The sequence below is a fragment of the Chiloscyllium plagiosum genome, chromosome 15 (genome assembly GCF_004010195.1).
Source record: "Chiloscyllium plagiosum isolate BGI_BamShark_2017 chromosome 15, ASM401019v2, whole genome shotgun sequence".
Lineage (NCBI taxonomy): Eukaryota > Metazoa > Chordata > Chondrichthyes > Orectolobiformes > Hemiscylliidae > Chiloscyllium > Chiloscyllium plagiosum.
The window spans coordinates 65528606-65552108 of NC_057724.1; the positions used below are offsets into that span (position 1 = coordinate 65528606).

Consider the following 23503-nt stretch of genomic DNA (forward strand, 5'->3'; position numbering starts at 1 on the left):
GTGGCAGATGGAGTTCAACCTGGATAAATGCGAAGTGATGCATTTTGGAAGGTCAAATTTGAAAGTTGAGTACAGGATTAAAGACAGGATTCTTGGCAGTGTGGAGCAACAGAGGGATCTTGGTGTGCAAGTACATAGATCCCTTAAAATTGCCACCCAAGTGGACAGGGTTGTTAAGAAAGCATATGGTGTTTTGGCTTTCATTAACAAGGGGATTGAGTTTAAGAGCTATGAGATCTTGTTGCAGCTGTATAAAACTTTGGTTAGACCGCACTTGGAATACTGTGTCCAGTTCCGGTCGCCCTATTATAGGGAAAATATAGATGCTTTGGAAAGAGTTCAGAAGAGGTTTACCAGGATGCTGCCTGGAATGGAGGACTTATCTTACGAAGAGAGGTTGACTGAGCACAGACTTTTTTCATTGGAAAAAAGAAGGAAGAGAGGGGACCTAATTGAGGTGTACAAGATAATGAGATTAAAAATCACACAACACCAGGTTATAGTCCAACAGGTTTAATTGGAAGCACACTAGCTTTCGGAGCGATGCTCCTTCCTCAGGTGATTCATCTGGTGTTGTGTGATTTTTAACTTTGTACACCCCAGTCCAACACCGGAATCTCCGAATCAAGATGAGAGGCATAGATAGAGTTGATAGCCAGATACTTTTTCCCAGGGCAGAAATTGTTAACATGAGGGGGTCATAGTTTTAAGCTGTTTGGCGGAAAGTATAGAGGGGATGTCAGAGGAGGGTTCTTTACGCAGAGAGTTGTGAGAGCATGGAATGTGTTGCCAGCAGCAGTTGTGGAAGAGAGGTTATTGGGGATATTTAAGAGACTGCTGGACATGCATATGGTCACAGAAATTTGAGTGTTTACCTTACATGAGAATCAATGGTCGGCACAACATCGTGGGCTGAAGGGCCAGTTCTATGCTGTACTGTTCTATGTTCTAAGGTGTATCAGAGCCTCTGGCTGCTGCCCATTTGCATTGCATACCCTCAAGCACCACAAAATTGAGAGGAACAGAGGGATCTCTTGGAATCCTACAGTGTGGAAACAGGCCCTTCGGACCAACAAGTCCACACCGTCCCTCCAAAGAGCAACCCACCCACACCCGCTCCCCTACCCTATTTTCCCCTGACATCTAACCTACGCATGCCTGGACTACACTACACCTACACTAACCTATACTACGGGCAATTTAGCATGGCCAATTCACCTAACCTGCACATCTTTGGATTGTGGGAGGAAACCCATACAGACACAAGGAGAATGTGCAAACTCCACACAGATAGTCACCCGAGGCTGGAATCGAACCCGGGTCCCTGGCGCTGTGAGGCAGCAGTGCTAACCACTGAGCCACTGTGCACTTGTCCATAGATTCCCTAAAGGTGACAGGTTAATAAAGTAGTTAAAGCTAAATGTCCAGCATGCCTCATTATCAGTTATGGCACAGGTTATAAGAGCAGGGAGCTTATGAAAAAGCTATACAAAACTTTGGTTTGGCTACACTTGGAGAACTATATGCAGTTCTAGTGTCCGCAGTATAGGAAGATTGTGATTGAACTGGAGGGAGTTGAAGGGGACATTCACCAGGATGTTGCCAGGGATGGAGCAGTTTAGCCATGAAGAGAGGCTGGATAAGCCTGGATTGTTTTCTTTAGAACAGAGAAGGCTGAGGGAGACCTGATTGAGGTGTACAAGGTTATGAGGGACAGGGCTGAATTGGAAACAGCTATTCCCCATGGTTGAAGGGTCAATAACCAAGGGGCATATATTTTTGGGTGAAAGGCAGGAGGTTTAGAAGGGATTTGAGGAAAAGCTTATTCAGCCTGAGGGTGGTGGGAACCTGGACTACACTGCCTGGGAGAGTTGGAGTGGCAGGAAACCTAAAACCTTTAAAAGATGTACACGAACGAGCACTTGAACTGTTGAAACATTCAAGGCTATTGGACACAGAGCTGGAAAGAGGGGCTAGTGTAAATTTAGAGTAGAATTTTTCTTGGTGGGCAAAAGGGCCTCTTCTGCATCTATGACACTCCTCAAGCTCTCAACCCCTGAGCGCGAGCAGTGGGTGGCACCTCCTGATGAAAGGTCATCAACCTGAAATATTGACTTTGTTTCTGTCCCCAGGTACTGCCTGTTGTGCTGAGTGCTTCTGGCATTGTTCCCATTTATTTCAGATCTCCAGCTTGAGAGGCTTTTTAAGTTTGTATTGACTGTTGGTGATCAGAGAGGTTTGCGCATGCTTGCACAACAATCACAGGGTTAGTGTGCAGGTACACCAAGTGCTTAGAAAGACAGATGGTATGTTGACCTTTCTTTGCAGGAGGATTGGAGAACAACAGTGAGGAAGTCTTTTTGTAACTGCACAAGGCTTTGGTGAGACCACACCTGGAGCAACGTATTCTTATCAAAAGAGGGAAAGTTTAGTTAGACTGATTTCTCGAACAAGAGACATCTCCAATGAGGAGAGATTGCATAGAAAGTGACTGTCCTCTCGTTTTTGGAGAATGATCGATGGTCTTATTGAAACATAAGATGCTGAGGTGGTCACTTCCCCTGGCTGGTGAGCCTAGCACAAGAGACGTTATCTCAGGATAAAGGATCGGCCATTTTGGGTTAAGGTCAAGAGACGTTTCTTTACTGAGGTTTGTGAATCTTTAGAATTCTCTTTCCCCAGAATGCTGTGAATGCTCAATCAGTGAGAGTATTCAAGACTGCCATTGATAGGCTTTGGACTCTAACTGCATGGGATAAGTCAGGAGTTGAGATTGGCCATGATTTTATTGAATAGCGGAGGAAACTAAAGAAGTTTTCATCCACTCGTGCTCCTATTTCTTCTTATACTTCAGGCTCAAAGTCTACAGCATGGCAGAGCTCAACAGAAAGAAATGAATTGGTCACTCATTCTTTAAAGTCCAATAAAAGCCACAACAAAGTAACTGAACCTTTTCAGGTTAAGTAGAGAAATGAAGTTTTATTGCACAGTGTCAGGTGACTGGATTTCTTCTTTTCATTAGGTGATGTGCCCGAGTCAGTCACGTGCTCCCTGCGTGCTGAAAATAAAGAGCAATACCTGTTACTGTTGTGACCTTTATAAATGTGGCAGGTGGGTTTCATTTTAAAATCTCTTGGTTTATGCATTTTAAATTAATTTCTGCTTTGACATGAGTTAACCGTTCTCTGTTTAGCACTGACTTTTTCAGTCTAATGCATCAAACGGAACAACTCCCAAACGTATGTACTAAGTCCCATTCAACCCTATGCTCACTAGCTGATATTAGTACCCAATCTGACAACACTTCAATTTTAAGATTCAAGCCCCTGTTTTCAAGTTCCCTCTGACACACACACACTCACACTCACACTCACACTCATACACCAACAATCCTTATCTCTGGAACATCCGCTAGCCTTCAGACCTCTGAGCCATCCCTGAGCGTTTACCTAAGTTCCTTCACTCCACACACACATCACCACACGTTAGATGCTAGAAATCTGAAATGAAGATAGAAAATGTGGGAAATGCTCAGCAGGCCATGCAGCTTCTGAGGAACGGTCATAGAACTCAAACATTGAGCATAATTTAATGCCCTAACCTGAGGCAAGATTGGTGCCAGGGTGAGATTTAATCAGGTGGAGAGTGCCAGTAGGAGGCCTCACCAATTTCCCAGCTCCACCTGGGACTATGGTGGTCAGCTTTCAAGTCCAGGACCAGGCCATGATAATGTGAGGGTTTTGCCTATGCTGTAGATTCAACCTTCACAATCAAAAGCATGCACTTCATTTAACGGCAATGCTGAGGAATGCCAAAGTGGCCAATTTGAAATGTTGAAACGAGTGTTTCAGGGATCCCAGTATAACAGATCAAGGAGAGATCTAATATTGTTCTAGCTGCAGTTTGTCCTTCAACCGACATGACCAAAGCCAACTGATAAGACGGTAACTCTATGTGCTGTATACACATTGACAGCTTTGTTTGCCTACATAGTCCGTCAAATATTATTAATTGAGAAGCATTTTGTCCTGAGGGTATGAAAGGTAGGCCATTGTAAGCTACTTCTAAACTATAAATAAAAACAAAATACTGTGGAAGCTGTAAACCTGAAAAAAAATGAAATGGTGGAAAAACTCAGCAGGTCCAGCAGCATCTGTGGAGAGAGAAACCGAGTTAACGTTTCAAGTCTGGTACAAATCTGAAGAATGTTAACTCTGATTCTCTCTCCACAGATGCTGCCAGACCTGCTGAGTTTCCTTAGCACTTCCTGTTTTTGTTCCTAAATTGAGTTTGTTTTGCAGAATAGATATGTTGTTTTATGTACAGTGGATGAAAAAAAAACCACAAATCCATTCACACTTGTCTCACTATTTATTGCACTCGTGCTTGTATTCTCATCCTCTCCTCTCTGCTCCACCTTCCCCAATTCTACTCATCCCATTTGCCTCATACAATCTATCCTGCTGAATGCTCGCAATGTCTTTTTAATAGCTTTGCAGATATGAATCCGATCCAGATTTATAACCTGTCTAACAAATCCACATCCAAGGCATCAAGTCAATTTCTATAATTCAGTGCACTTACAGAAACAATCATTTTTATTGTTCTTCAGTAAACCAGAATTAAAATGGCCCCATTGAAATGGAGGGAACAGAGAATATACAGCTCTTCACCAAAGCCTTTCATTGACCTGATACTAGTTTAATACAAAACAATACCAACCCAGTAGCCATCAACCTCTGGCTGTCTGCCTTTGAGCGTGAACATTTTGGTGTAGTTGCAAACGGTCCTGTCATCTTTGACTTTCATCCAATCATTATCCTCCAGCTCTGAATTCTGCACCTCTAGGAACATACTTATATGACATGTATTTACAGTACAGATCTGCACAATTAATTACTGATCTTTGGGCCCATTTCCGCAGACAGTGCCAATCTATTTGTAATCAATATCCTCCTCTAAAGTTTGTATAGCGTTAAACTGGCCAGGAACAGATACAACTGAGTCATTTTGTCTGTCCCAGTCATAAAGACAACCATCAGTCCCACTTTCTTTTTCCAGAGGCTGATAAATTTCCCCCCTTTCCTTGTATTTACCAAATTTCAATTTTTAAGTGACTCTGATTTTATCATACTTTTCAGTGCATTCCAGCTAAGAATCAACTGCATTTAAAATAACTCTTCATCTTACACCTGGTTCTGGTGCCAAGTATCCTGAATCTGTTGACGATTTAGCAACGTTTCTGCCACTGGAAGCACATTAGCCTTTTTACTCTCAAAAAACCCTTCATTGAACTGTTCTATTAAATTACCCTTTAAATTCCTTCTGGAAAGGAGAATATGCTTACATTGTAGAATCATAATAACACTGGAGGTGTTCATTCAGTTCATTTCATGTTGTCTGTGAAGCAATCCAATTAATCCATCATTCTGTTCTAGCACTCTAGCCCTGCAAACATGTCTCTACTTGCACATCATTGAAATATTGCATTCATGATGCCTTTCTGCCAGTGGTTAAAAATTATTTAGAGGCAACATTTGATACACCTTTTTTTGGAGAAGCAGGTTTTGGACTTGGTCCTGGGACTTTTTTTTTAAAAAAACTAAAATTCAAACCAATTGTTCATCACACATAAACATTATTTATGCTGTTTTGCTGACAAGCCAATTATTCCATTACATGCTACTTTTGACAAAGACTTTTTGATAATATACCTCATCAATGACTTGAATCTCATGAAATTGTCTCCATTACTCATTGAAGAACTCAAGCAGGTTCACCAAACACAATTTACCTTTTACAAATCTGAGCTGGCTGTCATTTATTAACACCCGCTCTTCCATGTGACAGTCAATTTTGTCTTTAATTATTGTCTCCAAGCGTTTGCCCATTAACATGTCCAGCTGCGTAACACGTTTCCAGATTTAGCCCACACTTTCTGAAGAGCGGCGTAACATTTAAATTTCTCCAATCATCTGGCACAGCTCCCCGTGTCTCAGAAAAATTATAAGATTATGACCTGAGCCTCCAATATCCCACCCTTGTGTTCCTCAGTAACCTATGATGAATCCCATCCCTTTGGTGTTTCTCTTTATCTATTTTTCACCAATTCAGTTTCTCATCTACCTTCTTGTTTGCTGTGTCATTAGCAGCATCCGCTCCTTTAGTGAATAGGGATGTAATTTAGTAACGTCACTGTGTTCTGCTCCGAATTGTTAATGTACAGAAGGTGACCTGGCACAGATCACTTGTGAACCTCAGGAGAGGCTGGAACCTACTGGGGGAAAATCATTTGATTTCAAATCACCTCTGGCTGATCTGCAATCTATCTTGTGATATCCCCTGACACGATTACCCTTAATTTTAGCACAGAGTCCCTCATGCGGCACTTTGATGAAAATCCTTTTTAGAAATACAAATAGATGACATTGCTACATCCCAAACCAATTCTCATTAATTAGGAACCCAGGGACAACATTTTTAAAAAGGTACAACAGTTGCTTTTCCCACTGACTGCTCAGCAGGAAAAGGCTCTTTCCTTGTCTAAATAATAATTTATGTACAGTATTGGATTATGCAACATTCCCTCTGATTCTTTTCCTTACTGTCCATTTATTTAGGTGGATGGGGTTATTGTGTGGTTGTGCGCTGACAATGATTTAAGGGGACTGATTTGTAATTGATTAGATTCCCTATAGTATGGAAACAGGCCCTTAAGCCCAACATGTCCAATCGACCCTCCGAAGAGTAACCCACCCAGACCCATTCCCCTACCTTATACTTACCCCTGACTAATGCACCTGACACTGTGGACAATTTAGCGCGGCCAATTCACCTGACCTGCACATCTTTGGATTGTGGGAGGAAACCGGAGCACCTGGAGGAAGCCCGTGCAGACACTGGGAGAATGTGCAGACTCCACACAGACAGTCACCTGAGGCGGCAATTGAACCCGGGTCCCTGCCGCTTTGACACAGCTGTGCTAACCACTGACCACCATGCTGCCCCCCGCCACCCCCGTGTGTGGAAACATCCAGATTGTTGCAAAGCCATGTAGCTTGGAGGGAATATTTATATTGCAATACATTTTAAAGCCTTAGAGATGTGGCTTCTACTATTTTTCTCTCTCATGAATACTTTACTGTATTCACTCCAACCTGCTCATTAATTATGGTAAATCAGATCCCAGTTTTTCCACCTTATCTTGAGCATTGTTTCAGTGCAGCATGTCCAGTAAAAACATCTAAAATAAAGGAGCGTGACCTGCAGAAAGTGTCTTGACAGAAGTTGAGATTGCCACAATGAATAATTGCTCTTTCTGTTGTGAATATGCAAGAGTTGGTGGATTTATTGATATAGGGTTGTATTGAACAGTGCATAATGCCAGTGATAACTTGCAACAGGGCCAGCTGAGCTCTTTAACCCTTTTTTATACGTTCGACCTCAGCAATAATGTATTTAGTCTGGTGAGGGAGCCAAATAATTGCAGGAATCGTGTCCAGGAAAGGATTAAAAACTCAGCTATTTCTCTCTGCCCAGCTGAAGGTAATGCATGAAGTTTCTAATACATCATCCCTGACAACATTACATACGTTACTCAACCCTGACCAGCATGCCTGCTGTTCCAGCTCAGGAACTGTTAAGAAAACAGTGAGACAATTTCAGAGGAACATGCAAACCGCTTTATCATTACTCAGGTGTCTCCAGGTGGAAATGCTGTCATTCACTCGTGTGACCTGTGCATCACTGGCTGAGCCAGCAGTAATGGCCTGTCCCTAGTTGCTCTTTCAGAAGGTGAGCTGCCTTCTTGAATCATTGCAATCCATGAAGAGAGAGATTTCTTCAATACTGGTGTTGACAGTGGTGGAATTGCAGAGACTCTCTTGTGAAATTTATGCCAGGGTTTTTATAATGGCACATCACAGTGAGTGGCATTCATTGGGGGATTTAATCATCACATGACATTACAGTATTGTTGAAAACAGGTGGATTTACACAGAAACATAGAAACACAGAAAATTGGAGCAGGAATAGACCATTTAATCCTTTGAACTTGCCCTTCCATTCAATATGTTCATGGCTGATCATTTAAGTCAGTCCCTTGTTCCTGCTTTCTCCTAAGCCATTTAATATCTTCAATCCTAAAAATATTACCTACCCTCCTCCTTGAAAACATTCAATGTTTTGGCCTCAACTTTCCTGTTAGGAATTAATAATTATATTTTAGATTTTGTAGAGTTTATTAATTGTAAATTAATAAGCATTGTTATCTCAGCAATTTCTGACCAATTAATTGTACAAAACACATCATTAGGTGAATTGCATGCTGTTCATGGAAAAATTGGCTTCCTTCATCTGACCGCTATGTTAGTGAAGCCATGAGCATTATCTTGGCTGAACTGCATTTTAGGAACAATGTCCTCTTGGTGGAATGGACAGAGAAGGGGCTGCTGACTTTAAATCACTGAAATACATTCCCCTGTACTCTATATTTCTGATGATTGTAGAGTTAGCAAACATAAAACAGGAATTCCTCATTTCCTCTGCTGCCTGGACATTAATGCATTGGTGCAAAGGTAAAATAAACAAAAAGGTGCGACCTCTTAGAGTCTGAGAATACAAATAAAAAAGAGAAACATTTCTTGTTGCTAAGAGCATAAACACAAAAGTGGTATTATACTTAACACCACACAGTTTAGGCTATGTCATCATTGATGCAATCATTAGCCTACAGTCATAGAGATGTACAGCACGGAAACAGACCCTCCAGTCCAACTGTCCATGCTGACCAGATATCAAAAACTAATCTAGTTCCATTTGCCAGCCCTTTACCCATATCCCTCCAAATCCTTCCTATTCATACACCCATCCAGATGCCTTTTAAATGCTGTAATTGTACTGGCCTCCACATTCCTCTAGCAGCTCATTCCATACACGCACCACCCTTTGCGTGAAAACATTGCCCCTTATGTCCCTTTTAAATGTTTCCCCTCTCACTTTAAACCTATGCCCTCTAGTTCTGAACCCCCAGGGAAAAGACCTTGCCTATTTACCCTATCCATGCCCGTCATGATTTTAAAAACCTTTGTAAGGTCACCCTTTATTCAGTATTGATACCATTTTTGTATCTTATTTGACACAAGCAGAATTATCTCTTTTACACAGTAATCTACATTGTTTGAACATTTTCCTTCCCACCATATTTCCCAAACCCTCTTGGTAATACAGATTTTTTTCTCCTTTTTTTGAGCAGAACCTGCAACACTCCTGCTTTTTTCCCCCTTTTCCCCCCCACACTACCACCTAACTGCGGTAGTGCTTATTTTTCCCCAGCACCCATGTTGTGTGTGTGCTAATACAGATTTTATTTTACATCTCTGTGCACTGTGCATAGGTTTTAATACTGAAAGTGATTAATTGAACCCAGTATCTTTCAAAGAAAATTCCACATATTAGAAGGCGTTTACACTTTCAAGTGAAGACGCATATACTTTCTGTTTGGATTGTAATACAGTATCTTTGGAGAGCTGGGAATGTCCCTAACTCAAAGGAATCTGTTATGTAGATGCTCCAATATTGATATTTTTTGAAGAATTATTTTAAAAAGGAATTGTGGATAGTGGTTTATTGGATCCCTGAATTTGCTTGATTTTGAAAGGGAGTCACTGGAAGCTCATTGGGACTTCACTTTTAAAGAGAACTCTTGGAACTTAGAATGTTTAAAGTAATATGCTCTGACTTTGTTTTGGATATTATTTGGAGTTCAGTTGAACTACACCTTGCTGAGAGAGAAGCCAGCATTTCACTCTCTGCCTTTTTAAGAACACCCTTTTGGAGAGTCTGGTGTGAGATCTGAAAAGCCTTTGAATTCTTGACATCTCCTGAACAAACTGTGAAAAAAGGGCCCAGTGACAGCTGCCTGTGGTTAGTGCCTTCCGCCTGTGTGTGACAGGATTTCCATTCAAAGCCATCTTGAGCATTTCATTCCTTATTTCTATCAAAAACCACCAATCATTGGTGGAATTTTGTTTCCTCAAAATTAATCTCCTGTAGAGAAAGTTCTTCGTTTTTAATTGGAGTGTATCCATGTGTTTCTTCAAATGGTAGATATTTATACTTTGTTATTTCGATCTTTAATACAAATTGAAATAACAATAAGTATTATCAGCTTTATATCTTTGTAGAGCTAATCCTGTTGTTTGTTAAGGAAACCTTTTGATGATCTTTCTTATTCCAAACCTAATATATCTAAAGCATATAATTGACAATATTGGTAACTGGGCAAAACATTTAAATTTTATACTGTGACCAGTGGAGCGATGGGCCAAGGGAAGGACAGTGGCTTTCCTCTAACTTTAGATGTTGCACTGTATAACCAGTTTTACAACTAATGACAGATTGATCCTAATGCTTCAGCTGTTATCTTTGTGTTTTGTAAATTTGATGGTCTGGCTGCGTGAAGGATGAGTTGAACAAGAGGGAATTACAAATATACTTGTCAAACCAGTTAGTTTCTTTCCCTAACCATTTTTTTTTAAAAGAAAGCAATTGACATAAAAACAGAAAAGTGCTGGAGAAACTCAATAAGTCTGCCAGCATTTGTGGGGTGAGAAGCCTAATTAATGTTTTGAGAACAATGACTTTTGTTTCTCGGTCATTTAATATTCCAGATCCACAGTGCTTTGCTTTCATTTTTAGGTAAGAAATTGATGTTCCACTTGCTGCAAATGAATACTGACAGCTCAAGCTCTAGAAGCTTGGTTTGCTTGCTTGTAACTCCAAACCAGCCACCTGAACTAGATATGTATCACTGAATGAAATAACTGATCTAATTGCACACCCTGCTTGGCAGCAAAATGGCAAATTTAGTTATGTTTGTTTTAATAGGATGTGGGCATTGCTGGCAAATATTTTGGTTGATTCATTCACAAGATGTGGGTGGTATTGTGCAATTCCCATTGCCCTTGAAAATAAATGGCTTGCTCGGGTCACTTCAGAGGGCAGTTAAGAGTCAATCGCAATGTCTGGAGTCACTTTTAGACTAGACCAGGTCAGAACAATAGATATACTTCCCGAAAGGACATTAAAGAACCAGCTGAGATCTTATAAAAATCATTGTTTGTTGTCCCGGTCATTGTTGCTAAGGACTAGCTTTAATTTCCAGAGCTTTTCATTTAATTTACTAGCTTCCTATTCTGGGATTTAGGTTAGATTAGATTCCCTACAGCATAAAAACAGGCTATTTGGCCCAACAAGTCCACACTAACCCTCTGAAGAGTAACCTACCTAGATCCATTCCCCTACTCTCTATTTACTCCTGACTAATGCACCTTACACTATGGGCAATTTAGCACGGCCAATTCAGCTGACCTGCACATCTTTGGACTGTGGGAGGAAACCGGAGCAAACCCACACATGGGGAGAATATGCAAACTCCACATAGACAATTGCCCAAAGCAGGAATCGAACTCTGTGAGGCAGCAGTGCTAACCACTGAGCCACCATGCAGCCCTTCAGGAACTTGTGTTTCCAAAGCACTTAACTGGATCGCCAGTATAGTACAATTTTCCTCATTACTTCTGGAAGAATTTACTAACTCCTCCTTTTGGTTGGGTCGGAGGACATTTGATGGTGCATGGCACGCAGGGAGAGAGCATCATTCTTCAGATAGTCTCATCTTGTTTTATTCTTTTAACGCAGCCGAGAAACGTTGGGTGGCTACTACGAATATAATGATGTTGGAAGTTGCCAAGAGGTTATCCACCTGTACCACTTGCTGTGGTCATCGACGATCCTCAACATTGTGGGCTTGTTTCTTGGGATTATCACAGCAGCAGTCCTTGGATCCTTTAAAGATATGGTACTGAATTTTCTATGATTGCAGAAAATTAATTTGGAATAATGTCATATTATCTGCATTAATGTCACTTTGTTTTGTGAGCTAGGAGTAAATAAAAACTTTCCTTTCTCTTTCTTGGAGCAGAGACAGTGGAAGATCTCCCTCCAGTATATTGAACAGATAATCTTGGCTGATCCTTCCTGAACCAGTGTTGAGGGAGGCTACACTGAGTTGCTGTCCTCTACATAAGACATTAAACCATGTCTTAAAACATGGATGTAAAGAATTACATGGTACTGTTATAAAGAGGAGCATAGGAATTCTCCTCATTATCATGGTCAATATTCGTGCCCCAGTCAATATACTGAAACAAGATATCACGTTTTGGGTCACATTGCGGTTTGAAGGAATTTCCTTTGTACAATCTGACATGGCATTTCCTGTCTTTCTACATTTTAAAAGGAATTAGGGATGTCCCATTATTATGAAGGGTGCTACATAAATCCAAGTTTGTTCTTGTTAAATCAGCAAGCAAGAAGGTAATAAGCTCACAGATCTGCTGTAACACTGCCCTGTAGCTGGAACCTGGAAAAGGTTCGTAATGATCTTGGAAATTAATGGCCATTATTTCTGTGTTTCTCCAGAGGGAATACTTCAGCAGTCATTCTGGCTGAGTCCCTCTGATGTCTCGTTCTTTTTGCAATTCTGCATTATTTTGTGCCTATGTAATCCTCTGGAATTTCATCTTATCATGATTAAGAATGTGTGAGTAATGCAAAGGAATTCATTGTTGGATTAAGAAACCATCGAAATTATTTATTACTTTGTTTGAATTAACTAAACCCTTACCATTGAAAAGAGAACTTTAGCTATCATTGTACTTAATACTACTTGATGGGGGCGGGGCCATAACTTTTGTGCAATAGAAAATCTTATAGTTTCATAGCATGTTTTTCTTACAAATTGAGGTGAAGTTGACCAAAAGGATATGTGTTGATATTCTCACTCTTTTTTTTCAAAGTGAACTTTAAGCTCTGATTCTCTTGCTGATCATCATTGTGTCAGAGGTATTGCCTGGATTTTTGCCAGGAAGGAATAACTCCAGAACCATTCAAAAATGGATGTCAATTTATGCTTCCTGATCCCACTCCTGGGTTTTTCCGTTTTCAGGAGTATCATTTAAGTGTGCAAATGGTTCAGGGCACAAGACTTCACCTGGCACTACCCACCTGGCCAATTCCATTATCGAGAAAGGCATGGCCTTACCATTTTTATTATTCATTCATGGGATGTTAGTGTCATACTGGCTGGATCAGCACCATTACCCATTCCTAATTGCGCAGAAGGCAGTTAAGAGTCAGTCACGTTGCTGTAGGTCTGGAATCACATGTAGGCCAGACCAGGTAAGGATGGCAGATTTGCTTGCCTAAAAGATACCAGTGAACCAGATGGGCCTTTCCTGACAATCAGCAATGATTTCATGGTCATCATTAAACTTTAAAACTTCAACTGCTATGGCAGAATTCACTGTGCAGTTTTCATGGAGATGGGGCTGATTTTCAAAGGGGGCATGGTCTCCATCACCATAGAGGTGTTGTGAGCCATCACTTGCATGAAGGATAAGTTGAGAACTCCTCCTCTTGCCCTATGCCCTTCCACTCCACTCCCCCAACCAAGCCCCTCATGTCCCCTATGCCAAATGTCTATATCATTAACCTACCACTGTACAGAATTAATTAAACCTCTGGTGACAATAGTGTACCTGAAAATAAACTTCTACAAAATCATTCAATTATAACTTTGCACATTTTAAAACAAAAGGTTTATTTTATTACAGGACAGTAACAGTGACAACCATTCAAACTTTTACAATATTGATAGCAGAAAGCTCTTAACACAATAAGGCTTAGCTGAGAGCCCAGAAGTCATTACGCTGTTGATACACCTGAGCTCCTGGGAAAACATTACTTGATTGACAGTAAAATAAACAAAGAACTGTGGATAGTGGAAATATAAGCAGGAACAGCTGGAGAAACTCAGCAGGCCTGCCAAGATCTGTGGAGAGAGAAAGTTCCCAGTGCAGTGACCCTTCTTCAGAACAGTCTGGTTAGCCAAATCAGTTTCCAGGCCCAGGATTCCCTGAGAAGACACAAAGCATTCTAATTGGAATTGTATTAGAAAATTGAAATGGCTTCTCTGCTGATATTATGTGATTAGAGTTGTAACAGAGTCCTATGAGGTTAGCAAGTCACTTTGAATAGCCATGCAGGTCAGCATTAAGTCATTCATTCCAGATTCTGTACTGATTTAGTTGATGGGAAGGAAGAGATTTAAACTGGGGCTTATGTGTCCCTAGAGACGGCAAAGAACATGGACGTTTGCTCCCAACTGGAGACAGTGGGAATCAGGAGGAAAACTGTCCAATTGGAGTCATATCTGGCATAAAAGAAAATGGTTGTGGCAGTTGGAAGTCAGTCATCTCAGCTCCGGGACAATTCTGCAAGAGTTCCTCGAGGTAGTATCCTAGGCCTAACCTGCTTTATCAACAACATTCCTTCCATCATAAGGTCAGAAGTGATGATGTCAGCTGATGATTGCACAATGTTCAGCACCATTCATGACTCCTCAGATACTATGTCCATGCATGACCTGAATAATATCCAGACTTTGGCTGAAAAGTGACAAGTAACATTTGTGCCTCAAGTGCCAGGCAATTACCATTTCTAACGAGAGAATCTGACCTTCACCATTTGATGTAAAATGGGGTCACCATCACTGAATCCCTCAATATGAAGATCCTGGGGGTTACCATTGACCAGAAACTGAACTGGATTAGTCATATAAATCCTGTGGCAGGCCAGAGGCTAGGAATCTTGCCCCAAAACCCTGTCCACCGTGTACAATGTTCACATCAGGAGTGGGTGCAGCTCCAACAATATTCAAGAAGTTTGACACCATCTAGGACAAAGCAGCCAGCTTGATTAGCACCACAGCCTCAAACATTCAGTCCCTTCATCGATACTCAGTAGCAGCAGTGTGTACTATCTACAAGATGCACTACAGATATTCATGAAGGCTCCTCGAACAGCACCTTCCAATCCCACAACCACTTCCATCTAAAAGGACAAGGGCAACAGAGGTATGGGAGCACTACACTTGAATGTTTCCTTCCACGGCATTCATCATCCAGGCATGGAAATATAGCGCCATTCCTTCAGTGTCGCTGGGTCAAAGTTCTGGAGCTCTCTCCCTAGCAGTATGGTAGATCAACCTCATCAAACAGACAGCAACAGGGCAATAAATTCTGGCCCGGCCATCTACACCCACATCTCATGAAGCTGATTAGTGGATGATTATTAATGCAAACAGAACTGCTACCCCATTATCTGACTGTATGAAATGAAACCCACACATGGGTTTGGGTTTGTATTTACAAAAAGAGGAAATCTAGAATTCTCTCCTCAAAAAATATGGTTGTTAATATTCACCGATATTTAAGTTGTTCATACTTAAGTTAGGAGCATAGATCAGCCATGACAAGTTGAATGTTGGAAGAAACTCAAGGGACTTAGTGATCTGCTGCTGTTCCTACATGGAGTGACAACTTCACTGATTTACCAGAGAATTCTTGGAATGCTGCCTCAGCAGACATCTGCACCTTGCAAAGAGGAAAACTTGAAATATTTGTAAAATGCCGAAACAAGACACTTCCAGAGTGTTAGTTCCATAATATGTATTATTGCATAAGAACATAGAATTTAGGAGCAGGAATAGTCCATTTAACATTTGCCATTCATTATGAAGATGGTTAATCTGTTTGTGGTCTCAACTCCATCTTCTTGTCTCTGTCACCCACTTTATTACATTGTGTATCATAAAATCGAAGTCCACCTTAAACTTTACAATCAAATCTCTACTGCTTTCTGGGGAAGAGAATCCCACAAATTAATGCCCTTCTGAGAGAAAACATTCCTCCTCATTCTTTAAATTATTGTGCTTTGGATAAAGGTGGATTTTAAAAAAAAAATTCATTCAGGGGATGAGGATGATACTGGTTACGCCAGCATTTATTGCCCATCCTAATTGCCCAGAGGGCACTTAAGAGTCAGTCACATTAATGTAAGTCTGGAGTTACATGTAGGCCAGGCTGGGTAAGGGTGGCAGTTTCCTTCCTTAAAGGACATTAGTGAAGTAGATGGGTTTTTCTGACACTCGGCAATAGTCTTGTGGTCATCATGAGATTCCTAATTCCAGATTCTGATGCGATTCAAATCCAGGTCCTGAGGACATTATACCTAGATCCTTCGATTAACAGCCCAGCCACAAAAGCATTAGGCCATTGGCTCCCCATATTGTACTTGGAGTTCTAGAATACATTTGATAAAACACCATGTCAAAAGTTATTATGGAAAATAAAAGCTAATGGTGTAGTGTTGCACTTGATAGAAGATAGACTAGCTTACAGGAAACCCAGTAAAGGGGAACATTGGTCTCTTTAAGGAGAGATGTAAATGTGTTCGAAGCATTGAAAAGATTAACTAGAAAATTACCTGGAATGAGTGAGTTGGCTGATGAGGCAATGTTGGACAGATGAGGGTTGTATCTACTGGAGTTCAAAAAAGTAAGAGACCACTTGATTGATCCTGTAAGGTCATGTCAGGGTGCATATAAGAAAGATTCTCCCACAAAAGAATTTAAATTCACTTTTTAAAAATAAGGTGTCACCCTTTTAAGCAGACCTAAGTGGTTCTTTTTTCTCTCAGATAGCTGTGAATCTTTGGAACTCTCTTCTTGAGAAGGTGGTGAAAGGAGAGTTCTTAAGGCAGAGGCAGATAGATTCTTGATAAAAGACAAGGTGAAAATTAATCAAAGATTGGTGGTAATGTGGTGTAATCTGATCAGCCATGACCTTATTAAATGGCACAGCAGGTTCGAGTGGGCGCAGTGGACTGTTCCTCTTAATTTGTGTGTTCACAAAGTTAAACTGTGTTCCCTAGTTCTAGTCCCCTCCAGAAGAACCAACTAGTGTCCACCATTTCAAATCCCCTTGGGATCTCACACGTTTTCACAAGATCACCTCTCAATCTTCTGTACGGGTATAAAGGTAAAAGTTGTCATAGGGTTGCTGTCTCAGTACAGGGAGATGACTGGTGGTGGTTTAAACACCTAAGGCAGGGGGAGAGGTTGAGAAGGAGAGCCCTTTATGGTAACCCCAGCCAGGTTGGGAAATGAACTCCTGCTGTAGACAAGCCAGCTGTCCAGCCAACTGAGCTGACCAACCCCCTAAATATGGATAGATGAGATAAACCAGTATAGGTCCAACTTGTACAACCTTTCTTCGAAAACTAGCCATTTATCCAAGAAATGAATTGAGTGAACCTTCTCTGAACTGTTTCCAATGCAATCATATCACTTTTGAAATAGAGACCAAAACCATACACTGTGTTCTCGAGGTGATCACATGTCTCCGTGAGACACAATTAATCTGTGCAGTGTTAGTAATGATATATTACAGAGCTTCAACCTTCACTAAATCTCTTTATCATACTGGCTTCAGAGTTCTACAGCCATGTGAAAATGGACAGTTGTTATTACTTACCTCTGCAAGGATTACCTTGGCAACAGATGGTGTAATTAGGAGTTACAATGAGTGAACACTTTGAAATTTATTTGGCTTTTAAGAGAATGTGTCTTCTGATGTGGTTTCTTTGATTTTTTTTTTGTTTCTTAAAAGAAAGTCTCCACCTAGCCTGATTTATGCTGAAAATGAATTCTGATGATGCAATAACTGGTGTGGGGCCATTTGCTACTTGTGGTTTTGAAACAGTAATTCTGACCTGGTTATAGAATCCACTCCAAAACAAACGAGCTCTCATACAGGCTACATGCTACTCAGTCCTGACAAGACATCTCATTGTGGACTTGTGCCTGTCCTTACCTTCTGAGGTTCAATGCTATGATATGTTGAATAAAAGTTAAATCAATGACTAGGATGAAGGGACTAAAAGTATGATAGCAAAATTTGTGGATATCACAAGGATTTGTAGAAAATTAAGCAGTTGACACAAGATAAACAAGTCTACAAAGACATGTGGCAGGTGAATTATAATGTGAGAAAATGTAAATTGTTCATTTTACAGAATAAAGAGAAAAGCAGCATATTATTTGAATGTAGATTAAACTACAGAACTTTAGGGTTTTTTTCCCACAAACTGGATGTCGGCATCATTGCCTGGGCCAGCATTTATTCCCTGTCCCTAATTGACCATGGGAAAGTGATGGTGAGAGGAGTGCTTGATCAGCTGCAGTCCATTTGGTATAGTTAGACACAAAATTCCATTAAGGAGGGAGTTCCAGCATTTTGACCCAGCAACAGTGAAGGAACAGCAATTATAATTCCAAGGCTGGAAGGTGAGGGCTTGAAGGGGAATTTGTAGATGGTGGTGTTTCCATGTATCTGCTGCCTTTGTCCTTCTGGATAGTGGTAGTTATAGGTTTGGAAGGTGCTGTCGGTAAATTTCTACTGCGCCTTTGATAGATCCTGCTGCCAATGGGGCATCAGTGTTGGAGGGAGTGAATGTTTGAGAATGTGGTACCAATCATGCAAACTGCTTTGTCCTGGATGATGTCAAACATCTTGAGTATTATTAGAGCTACACACATCCAGGGAAGTGAGGAATATTCCGTCACACTCCTGACTTGTTCCTTGTAGATGGTGGACCAGCTTTGGCAAGTCAGGAGGTGGGTTACTCACTGCATGATTCCTAGCCTCTGACCTGCTCTTGTAAGCACAGCACTTGTGTGACTAGTCCAGTTTAGTTGCTGGTCAATAATAACCCCCAGGACATTGATAGTGGATAGTGATGGAGATACATTGAATGTTGTGGGGTGATGGTTAGATTCTGTCTCGTTAGAAATGACTATTGCCTGGCACTTGTGTGTGACTGATACTTGGCACTTGTCATCCCAGGCCTTGTTATTGTCCAGATTGTGTTACACCTGAGCATAAACAGCTTCAATATTCAGGAACTCAGAGATTTGGGCATCCAGGTATATGAATAATGAGATGTTAGTCTGTATGTCTGCCAAGTGACTCAGAAGGCAAGTGCAATATTGAATTAGGAGTGGGCTCAATGACCTCTGCTCTTAATTCATATTCTTGTGGGAAAAAAAATCAAAATTGCAATATTTAAAAGTGGCATATGTGAAGATACTTTTCAAAAATTGCATGTTTTTCTACAGTATTACGATGCCACTGACCACCTCGATAATGGTGCCATATCCCTGGGCTCAGGAAATGTCATCCGGGACTCCAGCATCACTATCTGGCAACCAATCCAGCAAAGTCCATTAGATACATCTTGATTTTGTACAATATATTATACAGGCTCCTGGCACCCAATTCCCTTTATCCACAAAGGGCTCACCATGTGTGTAGACATTAAAAGGATATCAGTTGGACTGCCTGTAATGCTATTCCCCCCATCCTCACCATATAAAGTGACGTTTGACATTAGCAATCCACATGTGCCTTTAAAAGTTCATCATATAACCATTTTCCAACACCAGTCCCTCTGGTCAGATGGCAAGAAAGGTTGGAAGCATGGGATTGATTTCTTGAGCATCCAGTGCTATAGTCAGTATAGATGGTATATGATTAGCTATACCCAGACTCCTTCAGCATGAAGTATTCTCAATAGAACTTGTTGCACTTGGAAGTGATATACACAACCAGCAAGATCCCAGGATTGTTGACCACTTCATTCTATATAGGATAGCACTTGGTGTGTTTCATGTAGTCTCAACCATCAATGAACTATGAAATTGTAAGTTGAAAATTGTCAGGAGACTCGTCCTTACTCACTATTGACTCATTCGTCCTAAGAAGTGTACAGCCCACTGACATAGACAATGTGCTGAAATGTTTTGAGGAGTGTCTGTTTGGGATGAGTAACCAGACAGCAGCTAGTATCTCCAGAGAGATGAACTACTTACCACACAGGAGGAGGCCATTCAGCTCATGATGTTTGTGCAGTTCAGAATGTATGTCAGCCGGGATGTGTGGGCAGGAGACAGGAATTTTCATTTTTTTGTATGCGCAATTTCAAAATTTAGTTCTCAATTACAGTTTTGAAACTTGAAATTGAAACAATTTCTCATGCTCTTAAATCTATGTGCACAGTCAGAGTATTTAAATATTTATTATACACTGAGTGACATTGTGGGAGCACTCCCTTTGAAAGAACATCCACAGCTAACTGCATAAGTCCATTATTTTTCAAACAATGGCACTGTGGATTAATGGTGCTCCCAGCTGTGATGGTCTTTGTATGGCCAATTTTCACAGCTAAAATATTTACACCTCAGTGAATAGCACAAAATTTGAATCTTTTATTAAAACAAGTTTACATCCAAAACAGCCTGAGAACTGCTTCACTGAAGAGATTAAGTGTAAAGGGTATTTGTGGTTGCAGAATTACTTCACTCCTGTTGCACCCAAATGGTTATATATGTCTTTCTCTGATCTTACTCCAGCAGACACCAACTGCTTCCCAGATTACGTACGCACCTGAACCTCCAACTCCACCCATAATGTATGATCCTGGACAGCAGGTACTGGCCTACACAAACTTCTATCCTGGGCCTCCGCATCTGCCACCTTACAGCCCATATGATATTCAGGTACAGTACTTAGATATCAAAATTGTTGGATTAAAATCGCTGCATCATCTTCCATCCCTTGACTAATTAAATGAAATGTGATATATGCTAAATGTGTGTTCTTTAAATCATGGTAGTCTTTTGTTGTGGGGTACATTTAGCTTAGTTGACTAGGTGGCTAGCTATAGTTCCTAATAGTGTGGCTTTGTGAGAATAGGTGAATTATATCCCCCCTTTACAACCTCCTTGGTTGGCTGGAACACTCTTTTAAACTTCTTGTACACAGCTATTCCTCTCTTTAATAAAACATATAGTTGTCAAATGTCTAAAATACAGGAAGGTGTCAATCATAAGGTTTCCTTGAGTGAAATAAAGAACAACTTCATTATCTGCTCCAAGAAAAATAATGATGTTGTGTTAAGCAAACACAGGTACAAAGTTAGAAGGGTTAATGTCCAAACAAAAGGAAAATGAAAAGATTGTACAGTTTTAATGTTCTTGGGGTTTCCCTGAGGTACAACATTTTAACCTGAGACCATGGTTGTTTTAACTGATGCCTTGCATCCTCAGCAACAGCAAATATTTCAGATGTCCTGAGTTTTTGGTGTTCTGATGGCTTTTCCTAATCAGCTCTGTCACCAGGACATCTTTCTTTCTTCAGTGTCTAAGTTCATTGCTTCAGGTTTGATCATTTCAGGTGATCTCTTTCATCTCCAGGTTGTAAAACTTAGCATTCAGGTGGATTCCAAATTTTTGTTATATATGATGATAACGCCAGCAGTGTAGGTGCAGTTCCCATCCTGGCAGAGGTAGAATTGGACCTGTCATTTCATCCTACTCTGCCTTGAAGGAGGTGGTCAGCAACGGCAAGCCACCATGAAGAAAAGCTGCTAAGAAGGTGGATCAGAACAAAGCATTAATTGACAATGAGCCAATGACCTGTCTTTAGGCAGTCCACACCTTTTAGATGTCAAAAGTTTTGGCATTGTTTTAAGCTGACAGAAATGCAGGCATCCCCAATAGGTAAACATAATCAATGATGTCAGTAAGCCATATGCACCAGAATGTTCTTAATCATGTTGTTTGCATTTTCCTAAGATGTAGTCCTGTTAAGATCGGCTTGTACACAGGCTTCATAGGGAAGGAAAGTAGGCACTTGATCTGGTATGTCAGAATATAAAGGTGTTGATTGAAGATAGGATCATAGACACTGCTGTCCTGAATTCCACAGTCAAATATTATGTCAAGTAATGTGGGGTTCACCCATCAAGAATTGCAACTTGGACTAGGCTTATCAGACTCATGTAAATGAGACCCGAGGCCCTCTACTGGATATTTCTCATGTCTTTTCAGTTCCAGAGCATGCAACATGACCTGCACAAAATTTATGCCAAAATTAATCAACACTGTAATGGTAACAGTCCTTTACCAATTAGAATGGAGAGTGTGGTGCTGGAAAAGTAATGGTAACAGTCCTTTACCGATTAGCAGTTGAGCTCTGTTGTCTCTGGCATGGTATTCTGCACCTGAAACTGTATTAGGTTTGATGCCAAGAGTTGTATATCTGCTGTAGATGATGGTAATTTGAGCGCAAGTCAGAAATTCCAAAGTTCAACCCTTCCTTAAGTACTCACTAAATTTCAAAAAAAAAATTGCTTGCTGGCAGAAAATGTATTCCTTTCCCAATATAATGAGTGCAGAATACTAGGAAAATGAAGATCAATACAGATGGCTCAAAGTTCAACTAGTAATTCTGCTTAATGGGCGAGTTACCTACCCTATTATCAGACTTTTGCCAGACTCCTGGGCTGGAATACAAGAATAAATTTCCAATGATCAGCTTTAACTAAAGCAGCTTTTTAAAATAGTTTCTCAGCTGCAAAATTAAAATAATCCTACAAGCTGTCTTTTATCAGTTTCAGGCAGGAAAGTTTTTTGTTTCCCATTCTGCTGTCGTTGAGTTCACTATGGGCTCATACAATAGAGACAGATGTTGTCAAACTCCCTCAACAACACCTCATTCCTAATTCTGCTTCTGCCATTGTTTCCTATGTGGTCCACGACAACTGGATCCATCTCATTCTCCTATTTTTTTTTTCATTTCCAACTGCAATGAAATGTCTTTAATCCTGACCTGACAATGAGCCAATGACCTCTCTTTAGGCAACACAACTTTTGGAACTCTTAGTCTTGGCGACAGAGAACAAAATCTATCCGCTTACTATACTGTCTCCCATCACTATCAAATTATAGAGTCATAGTGTCATAGAAATGTACAGTATGGAAACAGACCCTTTGGTCCAACCTGTCCATGCCAACCAGATATCCCAACCCAATCTAGTCCCACCTGCCAGCACCTAGCCCATATGCCTCCAAACTCTTCCTATTCATATACCCATCCAAATGCCTCTTAAATGTTGCAATTGAACCAGCCTCCACCACTTCTGGCAGCTCATTCCATACACGTACCACCCTCTGTGTGAAAAAGTTGCCTCTTGGGTCTCTTTTATATCTTTTCCCTCTCACCCTAAACCTATGCCCTCTAGTTCTGGACTCCCAGACCCCAGGGAAAATACTTTGCCTATTTACCCTATCCATGCCCCTCATGATTTTATAAACCTCTACAAGGTCACCCCTCAGCCTCCGGCGCTCCAGGGAAAACAGCCTCAGCCTGCTCAGCCTCTCCCTATAGCTTAAATCCTCCAACCCTGGCAACATCCTTGTAAATCTTTTCTGAACTCTTTCAAGTTTCACAACATCTTTCCGATAGGAAGGAGACCATAATTGCACGCAATATTCCAACAGTGGCCTAACCAATGTCCTGTACAGCCGCAGACCACATTGAATGGCCTGCAGTCCCACAGTGCCGTGTTCCGTTTGCTCATCCACCATGCAGACTCTTTCATCTTCCATACAGACAGCAAGAACCTGCTGGTTAAGGACAATGATCAACTATCCTCCTGTAATGAATCTGGGGTATCGCTACCTCTGGTTGTCACAGCC

General features: G+C 40.9%; 1 protein-coding gene across 3 annotated transcripts in view; it reads left to right on the forward strand.

The window, feature by feature from the left end:
* tmem255a (transmembrane protein 255A) overlaps positions 1–23503 on the forward strand; it is a 76359-nt gene that overhangs the window by 47355 nt on the left and 5501 nt on the right. For 2 of the 3 annotated variants that reach the window (XM_043705071.1, XM_043705073.1), the window contains 3 exons: positions 3023–3111; positions 11701–11860; positions 20375–20521. In XM_043705071.1, coding sequence (XP_043561006.1) covers positions 3023–3111; positions 11701–11860; positions 20375–20521 — 396 coding nt within the window. The remainder of the gene's footprint in view (positions 1–3022; positions 3112–11700; positions 11861–20374; positions 20522–23503) is intronic. The other variant, XM_043705072.1, reaches the window with a different exon arrangement.